At 39.2% G+C, this 17,004-nt stretch overlaps 1 protein-coding gene across 2 annotated transcripts in view; it reads right to left on the reverse strand.

The window, feature by feature from the left end:
* Positions 1 to 1,214: 1,214 nt before the first annotated feature.
* Pka-C3 (Protein kinase, cAMP-dependent, catalytic subunit 3) overlaps positions 1,215 to 17,004 on the reverse strand; it is a 54,844-nt gene continuing 39,054 nt past the window's right edge. Inside the window, exons 4-10 of one of the 2 annotated variants that reach the window (XM_022832695.2) lie at positions 16,473 to 16,570; positions 13,930 to 13,991; positions 12,138 to 12,317; positions 9,412 to 9,557; positions 5,043 to 5,221; positions 4,518 to 4,631; positions 1,215 to 2,573 (exon numbers count right to left, since the gene is read on the reverse strand). In XM_022832695.2, the coding sequence (XP_022688430.1) occupies positions 2,439 to 2,573; positions 4,518 to 4,631; positions 5,043 to 5,221; positions 9,412 to 9,557; positions 12,138 to 12,317; positions 13,930 to 13,991; positions 16,473 to 16,570 (914 nt within the window). In that variant the 3' untranslated portion in view covers positions 1,215 to 2,438. Of the gene's footprint in view, positions 2,574 to 3,996; positions 4,075 to 4,517; positions 4,632 to 5,042; positions 5,222 to 9,411; positions 9,558 to 12,137; positions 12,318 to 13,929; positions 13,992 to 16,472; positions 16,571 to 17,004 lie in introns of those variants that run through there. The other variant, XM_022832696.1, reaches the window with a different exon arrangement.

The following is a 17,004-nucleotide window of genomic DNA, read 5'->3' on the forward strand; positions in this document are numbered from 1 at the left end:
CTGTGACTCTCACGTGGAGCCGAACTAGACCTTGCTGTACTTAGAACCTGTTCGACCTACGTATCACTAAGTCGTCTGCACACGGGATGGTTTTGACTGATTTGCTTGGCCCTGTATTTTAATTAGGGAGGCATCTAATCAAAATGGAAATTCAAAGGGGAATTGGAAACAGTTATTCCAAACCCTGCCTGGATCGGTGGCATTCTTGTTGCATAGGTTTGGAAGACTCTGGGTTAATTCCCGCACTATAAAGTCTTGTTAAATGATATCGCATTGCATTGAGAACCCTTTTTTCGCGCTGCGGCGAGAGAGGGAACTATGCATCGTATCGTACGTCTAAACGCAAACATCTCCAAGTAGTGATTTATGAAAGTGTAGGAGCCGAGAACTGGCGCAACAGCTGAGTTTATGAAGTTGACGTTCTTCATCGGCTATCAAAAGCATGTCCAGTTTTTCAAGATATTTTTGCCTTTGTAACGCATACATTTTTGAATAAATGCTCTTGTAGAGTAAAACTCGGGATGTAAAATTTCAACTAGATTCTGCGCGTAGGTTTCGACATTCGTCACGTTAGATAGAGAAAATTTCGCGAGTGCGTTGCAGAAGTTTGCCTATATCTAGGCGTTGCGTCGAAGCTTAGAGCTTGACAGTTTACGGAGCTACAACTTCCACATAAACAGAAACGACTGCGCCCCGTAAGGCAATATACACTGGCCTCGTAAGGTAATGACGTTTTTTCTTACTAGACACGGCGTAAGGTCGCCAACTTCATGATTGTCCCTTTGGGCGGTCTAGTTAGTCCAACGATGACTCTAGCGGCACTTGGCACGCCAAAAGGGACCCAGCAGGACTTCTTACAAATGCGCACAGACTGAGGGGCACGCTGGTCAGTAGTCAGCTAATAACAGAAATACCATAGGACACAACACCACCAACGGAAATCGGTCAGGGCTTGTGAAAACTGTACAATCCGGCTTTGACAAATGACGCTCACGAACAATCAAGCTTCTTTACCTAAATTTTAAATTTAGGTTACTTAAATTTGTCGGATGTTTCTTAGAGAATTGGCATAATATAAATTATAAGAAAAAGAGGGAGGACAACTGTCCTGAGTTCGTGATCGACAACGCTGTGGTAAATTGCGCCAGCTTTGAGGAGAACTGAATCTACTACTGAATTTCGATTAGGTTCCTGATATTGATTTCAAACAAATATAACATCCACCTTTATATAATACTTTATTATGTTATATATATATATATAGCGAATTTCATAGTAAGTTACTGAAGTATGTAGCCTTTGTACAAGTCAAATTATATTCAATAATAGCAAATACTTGGTAACGAACAAACAAATATGCTTCCAGCTTTTTGCTGTTATAAGCCTGCGTATAGGGAACTATCTCCCTAAGTTTGTGATTAACAAACTTGAATTTATTCATCATTTGACTAGTTTCTCCTTAATTATTTTTGCAGTAGTTCTGAAAGTATTTGTTTTTACTGAATGTAATAATAACGCTGTACACTATCCGTTTTCATTTCGAGGATAGTTAATGCTACGTAACAACTATAGACTTTATCACAAATAGTAACAGTATATATATATATATATATTCAGCTGTTCAACTACCTTTGCCCACATCTTTCGTAGGCCGTATCGTTATCATGACATCGCAGACACATCATCAAGCTTTCAAGATGGTTCCCATTATTCTTAAATCGTACAATATCAGAAAATGTGTAGAGCCCGACGAAGACGAGGCACTAAACGTAGGCATCAGCCTTGTCAGCCTTAGAACTACATAGACTTTATAAGGTTCATGATGAAAGCTTACTTCAGTTTGCCCTAATTTCGAATGGACAAAAAGGGCTCTCGCAATTTGGTCTTACATTATTATCGGTTACCTATATCAATAATAACACGCAGGCTACATACTAGATAATACAAAAATCGCTAAGTAGTAATTGTTATAGCATTTAACTTAGAATGAGGTACGCAACAGCCTTTTATTTATTACGAAGGCCAATACCTCACATAAATACCATGAATTACCTGGAGATGAGATGAATTTGCAAAAAGCGGCGACATATTATATGTCAATTCTTCGTCCAATCGTACGCTGCTGTATGTCAATGGGATATCATTGAGGTGGTGTACATATATGCGCAATTAGATAACAATTATAATAAGGAGAAGTGGTTCGTTGCGCCTCTTCCTTTTCCATCTCAAATTGCCAAGATCAGTTTAATATTAGACAATTCTTTTTTGTTCCTTAGGCAATATTTCTAGCTCTGGCGGCGCGTGATGGCCTCTTCTAGTTCCTACTTTTATTGCAAAGTCTTCAATCAAAGTGGAAGAGCCACAATTTTAGTTTTAGCTCTAAAGTAACTGCAGCTGAATATAGCTGAACTGCAGATAGAATATTATTAAAAAAATATTCAAAAGTCACTAAAGAGCGAATCGTCGTCGTCGCCGCCGCCGTCAGCTTCGTCTCGTAGATCTAATTCCTTTTCATCGTACTCATCGAAGTTTGTCGTGTCGCCATCGAAAGACACCGAAGGAACAAATGGTGGCTGAAAATATATTAACAACAAATACGAAAATAACAGCTATAGAGAAATGTCGTACAAGGCAAGCAAAGATAATAAATATTTTACGTTCAAGTGTTAGACTGAGCGTTATATATGCGCACATATATAGTAGATCCAATGAGCAAGGTGTTTTTTTGCCTGGCAAAAACATGTCGAAGCTATTGTTACAGATATTATTTTCCGGTGACTGAAAAAAGAGTCCGGAGGAATCCTTCAAGCGGTCCTTTTAGTTATAGGGTCCTCGCTGCAAACACTTCAGACATTCTGGCTCATTTCGGCTGCTTTTCGACCTCGATCAAAGGTGAGGTAAAGCAAGAACAGTGAAAATGTACATTTTTTTTCCAACAACATTCACCTTTAATCCGCCGAATTCGATGTAAACCCTTTCATCGAATAACAGAATTAAAACGGACAGGTTGTATTTAAAATAAGACAAACAGTAAAATTGAAGTAAGAAGAACAGGGAACACTTGAGGAGACGACAAAGAAAGCAGAATGAAGACCAGAATGAGAGTTTGCGCCATAAAGGGTTAGTACATATTACCGATTTTAACTAATGCTTATTTTAAGTATATCGATTGAAAATAATATGATATATTTCAAGTTGACCATTTTTTTATTTTTCAACTTTAAACAAGAAATATTAGATACTTTCCACGATGGCAGGGATCTATTTGTATCTGTGTCAAACTGAGTCTTCAGTTTTTTAATTGATTACAGCCAAACGCTAATAAGCCTACCGAAATGCTGAAACGAGGCTTGATTCTGAAGTTGTTTTTTAAAGCTTCTTTTCTATTAAATCAAGTAATAACGGCAAAAGCCCTAAAAGTTATCGCTCTTTTTAGCGCAATTATCTGTTGATATCACAGCAAATAGTAGTGGCTGTTGGCCAACAGTGAGGCTTAACCCTGACAAAAAAGGCGCCCCATAAGTCTGGCAGGCAAGTGATGACAGGCGCCAACTGCATAAATGTCTCATCGGAAGAAATAAAAGGTCACATCTCAATTTTCACTTGATTATCCTATTCCTTATTAATTTGGGTCCTCCCTCGTCCATTTCTCTTATTTATCTTCTTCTCATTTCTCTTATTAGTTAGACATTTCTAAAAGTACCCTGCAGTTTAGCCTGATTACTACGATCGCCCGACCTTTCAGATGTATATAAAATACTTCATTCTATAAGGATACATGATGAGTCTTACTCTTTGACTCTTCTCTAAATGTAATTGAGAGGACACCGTTTCGCTTGCAACAGCCTTCACCTTTTATAGATATAGCTCATACATTACGCAACATCTGCCACTTAAATTTCGGTATCATCAAACAGGTACTATAGTTCACGATCACCATTTTGATTATTTGATATGCTGATACTAGCGGGCAGCTATCAAAAGAACCAGACGTCCTGAAGTTGCAATTATTAACACTTTATTTTATCGGAAACAATAAACGGTACAATAAGGCTTGCTTCAGTGCTGAATTTGCTGAAAATAGGTAAAAAAAAGTCGAACACAAATATAAATTGCTTCCCAGTTATAAAATGTTTATTTTTATTCTTTTTTTTTCATTTATGGTTAATTCAAGATCTATCTTGGCTTAATACTACAACTAGTATTTACTTTTAATTTACGTTTTGAGATTACCGTTAGAGTAAAGAACCAAATCTCCTTTATACTTTCTTAGGCGAAGCAGGACTTTAAACTCAATTATTTATTCTACTAGGTCATTTTAATCACATTTAGGGGTAACAAGGTATATTACCTAAGCGCCCCATGGAATCATCGGAAAGAAGTTTTTTTCTACCGTTGACGTTTAGCTTAAAAATACAGCGTACAGAATACAACATATACGCAGGCAGTATGTGCAGTGTACTAGTCATATATACATGTATATATATACATATTTTGTGTATAATGTTTATACGTACGCGAACTCGCTTCATATACAAATATGCCCAGTTGACGTTCGAGAACCAGCGGTGATTTTTAACGTCGCCTGCTCCTGATTTCATCGAGCCCAGACGTTTGGACCTCTCGTTCACCTAAAAAAAAATAAGAATCACTTTTTTGCTAACTATAGTTTAACTTGACCAGCTAATGCGTACACACGTATACTGATATGACGCCACAGATCGTTGCTTTGAAAAAGGTAGCAGATGTGAAATGAATAGCTTCCAACAGATTGATCGTTCGCGACTTCTTGTGACGTTCACACATTCAAACGCTATCACGTCACCGCCGCACTTTATGCCATTTAAACGCCATCGAAAATTCAAGTTAAACTATAAAGGCAATAATTTTTTTAAGATTAGGTGAATTAGGTTATAAGTGTCGGTAACTTCAATGTTAAATAAGAAAATCATTGTATAAGATTGACACTGGATGTACTGGCTATTCAGCTTGAACCACGTTCTATTTTGACAGCATGATTTTACTGATGTTCAATGATTTACCAAGAGTTTTTTAATGAGGTCCTTAGCGACGGGGTCTAAAAGCTTGGGCCATTCAATACGTCCTGCCAGAATTTTCTCGTATATTCCAAACGGATTGTCATCATAGAAGGGTGGATGACCGCAGAGCATTTCGAAAATGAGAATTCCTAAAGCCCACCAATCGACAGCCTTGTTGTGACCTGAAAACGTATCGTAATAAGGGTAACAGGATTACTTTTTTTGATTTACTCATTCGTAACGGCCTAAGCCTCAAAAGATTAGTGTGGTGACGAGCAATCAGCGAGCATTGACCTACTCAATCTATTTAGGACCGTTGCAGCCTCCTGTTTACGAAATGAAGCTGCGCTATTTAACTCAAAACGACTTTATCTCGTTAATGGACAAAACACGCGCCAGCATTTATCTACCCTCGCAATGTATCATCCAGGCTAATACATATGGTCAACGACAACCATCCGTATGCGTAAGGAGCCATCTTGAAAGGTGACATCGAACGGGATTCTTTGGGCTAACCGAGAGATCTGTTTCAAAGGGTTACACAAAAACAGACGGCTTCACCTACACACTAGCCTCAACGAAGTAAATAGTAATGTCACAGCGAACGTATGGATGAGTAAACAGCTCTCCACAAATAGCTGAATCCTCGTGGACAACATAATAAAAAAAAACTTACTCCGGTATTGAGCTAATTACGCGAGACAACCTGAATAGTATATCCCTAGTGTATTATTATTATTATTATAATTAGTAGCAATTGTTACATATTGGACCTTCTGTTCTTGTCTAACGACAAGACGTTGACAGTATGCAGTGCGTGCTGTGTAGTGGCGTTCGTTTAAGACAGTGCAAGGTCAACGGTGTACTAACTTCTTAGATCTTTTAATTTAACTTAACCTGACAGTTTGACTCTTAATATCCCTTCTATGAAAGACCCTTGTTTTCTATCAGCTATCGTCCGCGTGATGTAGCGTACAAATTAAAAATTGTATGAATTACAAACCGCAAAAGCCTACTCCATTTTCCGTATATTTTACTAATTTGATGAATACGGGCAATACACGCAAAGTTCAAAGATAGCCTCAGTCTTTGATTATTAATAATACAAACATAAAAACGAAACGCAACTTTCTGCGCACATCCCTTTATGTGCCCAATGCCATCCAAGATACTCAATAGACGATTTCAAATACATCCTAATTTAGGACTCGGAGCGGCCTTATTACAACGGGTTGTTACACCCTATGGCCTGAATAGCAAAAGGTTCGGTCTCTTTTCCATTGCAACTTGTTGATAATTGGCTGAATGATATGGTGTGTAAACGCCAGACAGACGCATATATATATATATATCTATCTATACAGGCTAGCCCATTTACTTGCATCGAGCCTATCAGTCGAGCTCTTTGTCATCATCCGGTCTTACAACTAATATAAGACGCTCCCTTAGAATAAAATGAAAAATAAAAAAAAAGAACATCACGTAGTCTGGGTAGTTAATTTACACCTGTCTAAGCCGGTTATTATGGAAACCATGACAGCCACGCTGGTCAGAACCCCACCGTTGGCAAAACGTAGCCACTAGGAATCATCGATGGAAAGCGGATGAACATTTGGTTGATACATGGTCTTCATAGGTGTGTTAGAGAAAAAGTTATCATTTCTTGTGCGGGAAATCCTTGGTATTATATCGAAGAGGATAGCCCTAAAGTGTACAACAAAAAATATTTCCACCGAGTGTATTGATAACTCGGTCCACCAAAAAATCATGGGATCAGAATTCAGCTATCTATAAGGTTACGAAACCTTATTTTTTGCTTGCAATATCGCCAGCTTAAGTTTTAGTCCCGACTTTTCGTCCTCTTCGAAAAATATAAACTCCGCTAACTTAAATCCTACTCGTCCCCGTCTTATTAAGTTTCTGTACCATTACTGGCTGTCCCGGACCTCGGACTAGTAGATATATTTAATCTAGTTGCTGTGCCAATGTCTGTCAATGAATACCATTAATATTTTCGAGTGTAAGGAAAAACGCTAACGTACACTTTAAAATACACTGCATGTCCCTGCAAGGAAAATAAAGATCATGATATCGATGAGCAGAAAATGGCGATAGACTTTAATCAATTCAGGTTGAGACGCGTGCATACACTCTGCGGTTTGTAAAGCGTCAGCATTTTTTAGAATTGCCTGTTGAGTCATTTATGAGATTGCCACTGTTGATTAGTGCAGTGATACCATTGCTATACATGCAACTTCGAAGAGCGCGGCAGACCTGTTGGCCATGCGTGTCAACTATTTATTTACTATTTAAAACAACCTTTAAACAGATGTTCGAACCAGGCATCAGTAATGAACGCGTCGGATTTGCTTACCCTTGATAGAAGATTGTCTAAAATAGGATGAAGTAAAATAGGGCTGAAAATTATCCTACATCAGTGCGGACAAAAGAACATTCTCTTCTATTATTACTCAGCTGACGGGACTCTTTCGAGTGCTGAAACCAGTACAGTATTTCTACATGTATCCAATCTATTGTGGCCTTCTGATATCTGCTAAAAAGGCTTCGTGCAGCAGCAACCCGACCCACTAGTTGTACACACATAAGTGTATTTATTTAAACAACACCGCCTTATCGAGCGCGGCATCGCAAGTGCTCAGCATCGAGTAATACTCTTTGTTTTGCTACTCCTTTTCTAGGAACATCGACCCAAGCCTTGGGTTGTCAAATTTGCTTCGTAAAAAATCTTTGCCATGGGAAGTTCTATAGTATAAATACCGTAAATTATGTTTTAGAAGCTACGGTTGTTAGCTTGTCATGATAAACAATAGCAGAGAAAATTTGCAGTTTGCAAATACTAACTCCGTAAGGACTGAAGAGAGAACTGTCTGGAGCTAATTAGCATCCGAAAGTTAAGGCTAATAGTTTTTCGAATAGTAAGTGTGCAATTAAACTTGCCTTAACAGCTGTCATGGGTAATGCCGACATCTAATAAGAATATAAAAAAACCGTCGCCAAACTTTTTACCAGCTAATGGGAATCATTTCCAGTTACTTTATTTCTACTCCGCAGGCTCCGTTAACTTGTATTGTACTGCACCCTTTCTACACGCGGGCTAGCGAATCGATGCCAACTTAACATACTTACAACTTAACAACTCTACATAGAATAACTTTGAGTGGCGAAGTTTAGCGTTCTTAAACGTCATCAAAAAGCTAGTCAGGGTAAGTGACCATATGCTGTACGAAGTCGCTAGATCCGAACCGTAGAGACTTCAAGAAGATGGTGAAAGGGGGCGTAAGGCGACCAGGATCGCTGGGGGACAGTGACGACGAACGGAGCAGCTAAGGGTATGGCCAGTCGGGACGCCAGGTCGTCAGCACACCGAGTTGTAAAGGATCTAGCAGCATGAAACACTGGGAAATATTGCGTCGATGCAGTATGGTTACCAGCGACGGCTGATTGTAACGTCCAAAAATTTTAACAGTTACTAGTCCGGACGTGATTAGGATTCTAGCCATTAACTGATACATTTTAAGTCTCCAATGAATGGCCAAAGCTGTTAATCCGAAACTGGCTCATATATATTGAATGTGTTTGAAAATATGAGAAAAAAGATCAGCTTTTAAATAGAAAAAGATTGTTTTAAAATGTTATCAGATGTACGAAAATATAGCAGATAAAGCAGAGTTGAGAGAGAGAGAAAAAGAGAGAGTAAATTGATGGAATTATTTCAATTGTTCATAGACGTTAACGAACCTTCCGAATCGGATCGAAGGATTTCACGAATTACAATGGAAACAAATATTGTTTGAAATGATAAAGCTGTATACGTGAGCCAACTGAAAATCCGCATGTTACGCAGCATCTGAATTTTCAACTAGTTACAGTGTGATAGAGGATCTGAAGCAAAAGAAATAGTTAAATCCTTATTTTTTAACAGTTCAAAGATCTTCGTTTTCTTAATTTTTTTTAGTTACATTTTACTGCCTTGCTACTTTTGGGAGACTTTTTCTTAAACTGTCAAAAAGCTTTTGCGCAGTATCGTAGACAACGTCCGATCAACGCTATCCTTCTTGACGAATTGCGTAAACGGATTTGAGCTTAAAGTTAACCGGATAATATTAGTACAACCATGATATTAGGTCATTTAATAACTTCTCGCTCGAATAGGGGTCTCGCATACCGATTTCGTTAGCCTATGTCGTAGTTAACAACGGCCCGATGTCGGACAATTCTACGCAGAAAGCTGTTATGTAAAAATCAAGACTGCTCTACAGGATCAACACAGGTATCTAAGGGATAGTTAATCAGATGAATTCTCTCGAGTTTTTGACAAATGTCTTTTGTGTCGAAAAGCTGCAAGCTTTACCTTTGCTTTGAATGATTTCGGGTGCAAGGTATTCGGGGGTTCCGCAAAGAGTCCACGTCCGGTCAGAAAGTTGTTTGGCAAAGCCGAAGTCCGTGACCTTCAAATGCCCACTTTTATCAAGCAAAAGATTCTCGGGCTTGAGATCTCTGTCGATAAAAACGGTTGTTAGAACTTGGAGAAATTAGCTTCTTTCAATTTTAATTCCATGCACAGCAGCTCTGCTATGTTTACTCATGACTCAAGACATCACCCTGCAGAAATTGAATTGACCATTCTGATTCAATTTTATGTTATGAGTTTGTCTTTTGCACCTTATGGGGTATCTCACTACACAAACTAGACCAAGCCAATCAATAATGAAGCTCTAGACAATATTAATCACAATGTTGTCTAACAAAATTAAATCTCTAGACAAGTGTTGCATACAGCCCTAACATGAAGAACAGACCACAAGGCGACTCGGAGCTACAAGTTGTTTATAAATACGCCTATCTGGTCTGTGTACAGAATGAGTTGCAGACGGATTTTAAGATCGATCTAATCCGCCTATCGTCAACTCAGTGATGTCGCATGCATCGCTGTGACTATAACTTTCGTTCGTCTGCTATTGTGAAGAATCTATAGAATATCGATGCAGCTCATCTAGTGGCCCACGCCGAGTGCAGCGTCAATAAACCTGGCTTTCATCTGATCTTGCGGATATCTCTACAGTCAATATCGTATTGTAAATGCGTACGGACAGAAGGCCGGCAAATTGCTGCTACTGTCTGAATAAACGACAGCACAAAATCTATTTTCGTTCATTAAAATTCAGCGAATTTGGAACTGAGAAATCTAAAAACAACGGATACGAAGTGACGCTGGATCCAATATAACAACTTTGAGAAGATGTGCAAATGAGACCGTCTTTATTAATAGTTGCCGATTAGGGCAATGGAATATCTTTAGCTTCTTGCCCGCTTGCCTGCGGCAAGTGGCACGTGAAATTGACGAGTCCACGGGTGATCATTTAGCATGCAGTAGTATTGTATAATGCGTATAATGTTGCAGTCTTCATCTGAATGTCTTCTGCCTAAGCGATGGCTGTCGTTCGGAGAGTATTGGGCATGCACTGCCACTGTAGTGCTTCCCACCGGATGATGGTGCAGATTTTCAAGATGTTTCAAATACTAGTTTGCACGCCACCGCACTTGCCATAACAACTCTCGTATCTACCATCTCATGTCTCTTTCGCTTGTCGCCGCGGGCTCCAATGCCATGACAAAAAGTTTTTTCATTAATGAAAATTAGGACATAATTACCAACAGTAACTTGTAATTATCTATTATATATTTCGCCTTATAAGATATATGACTGTAATAACATTACTCTTTAAATAGTCTGAATTTAATAGTTGAAAACTACGCCTGTGTTCTATGCTATGCGCTTATTTTGCTTGATCTCTCTTGCTGGATAATCTTTATAAAAATATACACTGTTGCAGATCGAATAGCGCAGTGTGATAGCTTATAATGTTTTTCGTTCGTCGTTTGAAACCCCTTTCCCCTTGCTAATATTCTTTGTTACGGAACAGCGTTATTTACATCTAATAAAGCGTTTTTTTCTTTTTGGGTTACCATTGCACGTCTGAATTTAGTAAGAGCATTTTTATGTTTAGATATGTAAGGACAAAGACCATAGCTACGTCGCGTCGGGACGGCGTTGGTGCGATTTAAAAGCTGCAGTTTAGTAGTAGTAATAGATATGCTAATTTTTTTACTAAACTTATGGGAATACTTTGAACCTGGACTCAGTATAGAGCGCCTTAAAGATAAGTGAAATATTTGGTAAGTTTCACCCTGATATATTTTACAATTTGCTATAATACAAGTACAAATGGCGCCCAGGTCCATAAGAAATCTGTTCATGGTCAAAAAGTGACCCAGGCATAGGTCTGTAGCCTTTACTGTAGGAACTCCAATCTGAAGGAGGCTTCTCCAAACGGTCAACCAGTTATTGAAAATACTGATAGAACTATTGCGAATGCTGGCTAAGTAGCCATGATATTGTCAAAAACCTAAATATCGATCGTATTTCCATCTGCGAAATTCCGTAGAAGCGTAACGAACTCGAGCCATTTTATTCCAGCGGTTGATGAACCGCCGAAAAACAGATGAAGGGTGGATAATGTATACCACTATGAAAAATAGATTAATCCATAACCAGTCGCAAAATTAGAAATATGGACATTTATTGCCAATAACTAACAACTTGACAACAACGCACTGAAAAAGACTGACTGGAGTTGGTGAGCAGGAAAGGCGTCATCCTCCATCATGACACCGCCTGACCACGTACGTAGTTAGCTAGCCGGCAGAAGTTGAAAACATTTGGAAGAAAATTTGGATTCATCCGCCACGTAGTCAGATCTTACACCATCAGACTTTTGGTCTTTGTAAAACTTTTTAATGGATTTAATTTAGTTCCAATAGAGGGAAGCAAAACGTACTTGGCATACGTTTTCACACAAAAATTACACAAGTTCTACAGTGTCCGGATTATGATGTTACCAGAAAAAGATGCCGCAAAGTCATCAACTAAAATGGAGTGTATTTAGTTTAATAATATAGCTTCAAAATACAGAGAATATTTGCTTCAATTTTAGTTTAGAAACAGCCAATACATACATCTATATATATATATATATATATAAATATATACATCCAATGTATATATTTTTCTTGTACCTGTAGACGATGTTCTTTGAGTGAAGATACTCGAGTGCGAGAACGATCTCACTGGCGTAGAACACAGCCGCTGAGTTGGAGAATTTGCCGGCGTTGCGGAGATAAGTGAACAATTCTCCGCCAGCTACAAACTCCAGTAGCATGTACAGAGCCTGCTGTGAATGATGTGTCCACAACAGCCTGAAACAACAGGATCGATGGGTATCTTGGAATTGTTACCAGGTTGGATACACCCTCAAATCGCGTTTATGTCTCTTCCTATCTTCTATTCTGTTCACTGTTAACAATCTGTTCTATATTTTCTATCCTTTGGCCGCAAGCTAATTGAGTCTTCTTTTATTAAGACGACACGTCTAAACTGATCCATTCCCATCACACTTTGCCTTTGCGATTCCGCCTATTCTATAGCGTTTTTACCCTTCTATGTTCCGAGTGTTACGTCCGGTGTCGCCGTTAGGCGCTCCATCAGACAGATAGACGGCTGGCTGTCACCCAGCACGAAACTGTTTGTTTATGCCCGGGTTCGAATCTAAACCGCAAGGGCATTATAGCACTAACCGTCGCCGCATGGAAATGGATATGCGATTCAGTACACTTTGTCATATATCTAATTATAATATACAAAACAATAAAGAAAGGAATTACATTTATTATATACAATCTAGTAAATTAGTATAGTAGGATTTGTTTATCCGTGATGTCGATTGGCTGCTTCTGGCTCGAGGGCTATTGTTGGCTACATGTCCAATGTTTTCTTATAAGGTTAATATGGTAAAGAATGTTTGCAATATGGTTTACCCAATCAGCAAAGATGCACATGAGTCTTAACATCGTGATTTCTATACAGTCACTTTGGTGCTGCTGACAACGATGGCCTTCGCCTGTTGCAATTTATAGGAAATATCTACTCCAGATTTAAATGAATTACATTTGGGCCAAGAAAATTTGCTTAATACCCAGATATAAGCATCCACACGTTTTGTTGAACTTAAAAGTTCATTGGTAATCCTGGAATGCATCATCTAACTGAGAACCAGAGGACATTGTATAATCAGCCCTCAGCTCTCTCCTAAGGCACGTTCTATGACAAAAATATTTATCTTATGTCTGAATTGTCACAAATATATGGCGGCGCATTCCTTTACATGATAAATAATTATATATAATAATAATATTACTATTTTGTAGCTATATACTATAAGGAGTGCAGGCTAGTGATACCAAGTCGGGTTTTAGAATACCAACATTGGTAAATCTATTCCACAGCACCTCACTTTATTTCGATCTAGGAAGTGAACGATAGAAGACGCTCCTGGGAGCATCTGATAAACTAACTACTGTATCTCAAGCTCCTCAGAGGCCACCCCAGGAAAAAATATTCCATCAGCACACTACTAGGGGGTTATTGCATACTAGCCAGAAGTTATTGTCAGTATATAGGCAGCAGTAGTTTGATGAACTGCTATTTAGTTCATTATAGGAGTCTGAGCACGTCAACTCAAGTTTCCGCAATTTAGTTAGTTAATTATTATCTAAAAACTTAATAGCACTTCAAGGAGTATAAAAGGGGAAAGCCATATGATAAGGTATATGTTAAATTAATACCATCTCTTCTTTTTTTTTTTATGCTAATCTAATGAATCAACTAAACTGTGGGTAATTTATTATTAGCGACTTCCTGTAATGTAATAAACTATAATCAAGTATGGGTACACTGAAAGGAAAGCTTATCGAAGCTACTATTCTACCTCTATCGAGGCCACTCCCACAGAACGGCAGGTCGTATACTCACTTTATAATAAAGGGATGTTCTATTTGTTGCAAAATAGCTTTTTCGTTGCGTACGTGATCCACCTGGAATAAAACGCACATTTATATTGCCAGCTGTTTTCGTTTATTTCGTTCTTTTTTAATTGTCCTTAATTTTAGGCACGGCTTCGCTATAGTCAGAATAGCGTATATATAGAATGTCTAGGAAATTTCCAAGAAAAACGACGGCAAATTTTTTAACGTGTTTTCATTTTTCGTGAGTCCATCCCAAAAAGTCATTTGCATTACACACGCAAAACACACTGTCAACCAAATATCCTTCGACGGAACCGCTTGCATAGCTCAGTCCTTTTCGCGTTTCAGCCTTTTATACTTCAGCGTCAGGTAGACTGCCTTCGGTACCTTCGGTGTGCGGCAAGTTATTCCATCTCATTAAAACCATGAAGCATGTGCATTCAATACACAAGCCACAGAAAGATTTTCAACATGTTAGGATAGACCTCACTATCGACTGGCATGACCATCATTCAATTGTCACTTTCGACAAAAAAAAGCCAGTGACAACTTCGCCCCATGAGCCACACTGCCCGTGACTGTCTTTTAGTGAAGCGCTTGTTCGACAGCCACACTGGGATCTTGTTGGCTGCAAATGCGACAATGCCGTTTGTTCACGTAGCTATCTAGCTCAAAATGAGCTTTATCAGAGAAGATGATGTAATCAAAAAAGTAGCTAGCTCGTGCATTATACATTCATCGTGTGATCTGGAAACGAACGACGCTTGTGATGGTCCTGGACCCTCGATGGTCGAGTCAGTTGTGTGGGATGAAGATGCAACTCCTGTTCCAAAAATGGGTTCGAAAATGTTCGCTGATAGGCCGATTTGTTGAAGTAGAGGTCATGTTAAGGTCGTTGTACTGGATCCGGCGCTGTTGCTTATTGCAGTGATGTCACAGTTTATTCGTTCAGTTCCATGTCTCTGTTTGGCTTCATTCTATCTGTAAGTGGGTCGGTTAAGTCGATATTCTTAATTAGTGTTTTCCGCAGCAAGAAGAACTGTTGTTTGTGTTCTGTTGGACACTTACGGAGTATCACCGTAACCGACCTCCTATTACAATAGTAAATTTTTACATAAAACAAATGCTGTTCCCAACTGTAGCGGTATATCATGACAGGCCGTACACGCTGCTGTATTTATGGGTCGATAGTCTGCTAGCCTTTGCTTTTTGCGAAGGACGAAATTGGCCGCTAAATTTTCACACACTGTAGAATAGGCGCCATAATTAAAAGAAACACGCAATGTGCACTATCGGTAGCTGCGCTCAAATGTGATTCGCAATATAATATGCCTGCAGACAGACGCCGTACTCGGCATAGACCGAAAGCGTATAACTAAATAGAGATCAAAGCACCAAACAGGCTTTACAGGTAATAAAGATTATTTCGTACAACACCGATAGCTCACTACAATTGAGAGTAACCTCGAGTTGATAAGTCTGTCACAGTAGATGTTGGAAATAAATTAAGATCGAGCGGATATACGCAATGGAGTTCAACGATTGGTGACTCGTGCCTTCGCAGTGGTTGAGATAAGCAAACTGGATAGTGGACTTCGCACGTATACGAATTTAACTTCACCGCGAGAGTTTACCACGGCGTCCCTTCGATCGCTCATTGGCCTTCACCACTTTTTCTGTTTGTTGTTGCCTATGTGCATTTTCATGCGAAACCCGCCGCCCAATAACAAGCGATGTTAACATAGCAAAACAGATATTAGCATACTCGTTCATACTATATGTATGTACTGGATGTTGCCAAACCTTCTTAGGGACATTCTCCGGGTAAACGGAATACGTTCTGGAATTGAAGCCCCTCAGCGGGCCACAGAAGCGATCCCAAAGGACAATCTAAGTCTATTCCAGATCCAAGCTGAGACAATAGAGACCTAGCGAGCGAAATCAGGAAATGACACCTTTTTGCTGGATCTCCTTTTATATTTGAAAGTTTAGCACGAGCTATTGTTTGGTGTGACTCTTTTGAACTGGAATTCGAAAGAAAATAAATAAGGAGAGAACTAATCAATGAAATTTTACTGCAGCGCGTGCGACAAAGAGACAGACAACCGGTAATCTATTAGTTGCCTTGGAACAATGGTGCCATTAAAAGGACGATTACTTCCTAAGAATATTACTCAATAAACGCAGGAGGTTCCGTTGGCCATTGCAACAACGCAAACTCTCATTCGGCGTTGTTAACTTAACTTAAAGATTACAATTTGTGTATTGTATGGTTGCTGTTAATATGGAAACATCTCACGGCAAGTCAACACAGAAGCTCGACCAAATAACTACATCAAGCGCATCATAAGCCTTCATCCCTAAAACCTGACTCGTTTGTCTGCTCTGCAATATATTACTTATATTATATAAGTTAGTCAATAAAAGTTATCATTGCGATAAGTTGAAGCTATTGATTGCTTATCACCTTGATTCTTGTTTCTTATTGTATTAACTGGATTTTGAAATCTAACTGCGATAATTTAACAGACGACAACGTGCAGAACTAACCTGTTTAAGGCGGATGACGTCATCAATACGCATTATTTTTAAGGCATAATAATTATCGTCTGCTCGACAAAGGCAAACCCGTCCGAATGTACCGGTGCCTGAAACAAGTGGTAACGATAAGGACAAGAAGCTGATCGGAAAATTGCAATCGTACTGCATCGGATAAGTGGCAACTATATTAACATTCACCTGTAGCAAAATCTGTCTATGAGTAGCTCGTCGATGGGCGACTGGTTAATCCTCTCTGGAGAGCTGCCGTAAGACTTTGTGCCCCAGTCGGGAGCAGGTATTTGTTATTTGGTACTTCTTTATGCCCCTATCTATTCCGACTGCATCCTTTTCGTGCTACTCTTTTTGCTCTGCTTCTTCCCTTCCACTGTTCTCCCCCTTCTGCGTTCGTCTCGCTTTATCTCCCCCCATACTCTCTGTGTGAACGTGTGTGTGTGTGTATATGTGCATGTGCGTGTGTGTGTGTGTGTGTGTGTGTGAATGTGCGTGTGCGTGTGTGTGTGTGTGTGAATGTGCGTGTGTA

The sequence above is a fragment of the Varroa jacobsoni genome, unplaced genomic scaffold (genome assembly GCF_002532875.2).
Source record: "Varroa jacobsoni isolate VJ856 unplaced genomic scaffold, vjacob_1.0 scaffold_404, whole genome shotgun sequence".
Taxonomy (NCBI): domain Eukaryota; kingdom Metazoa; phylum Arthropoda; class Arachnida; order Mesostigmata; family Varroidae; genus Varroa; species Varroa jacobsoni.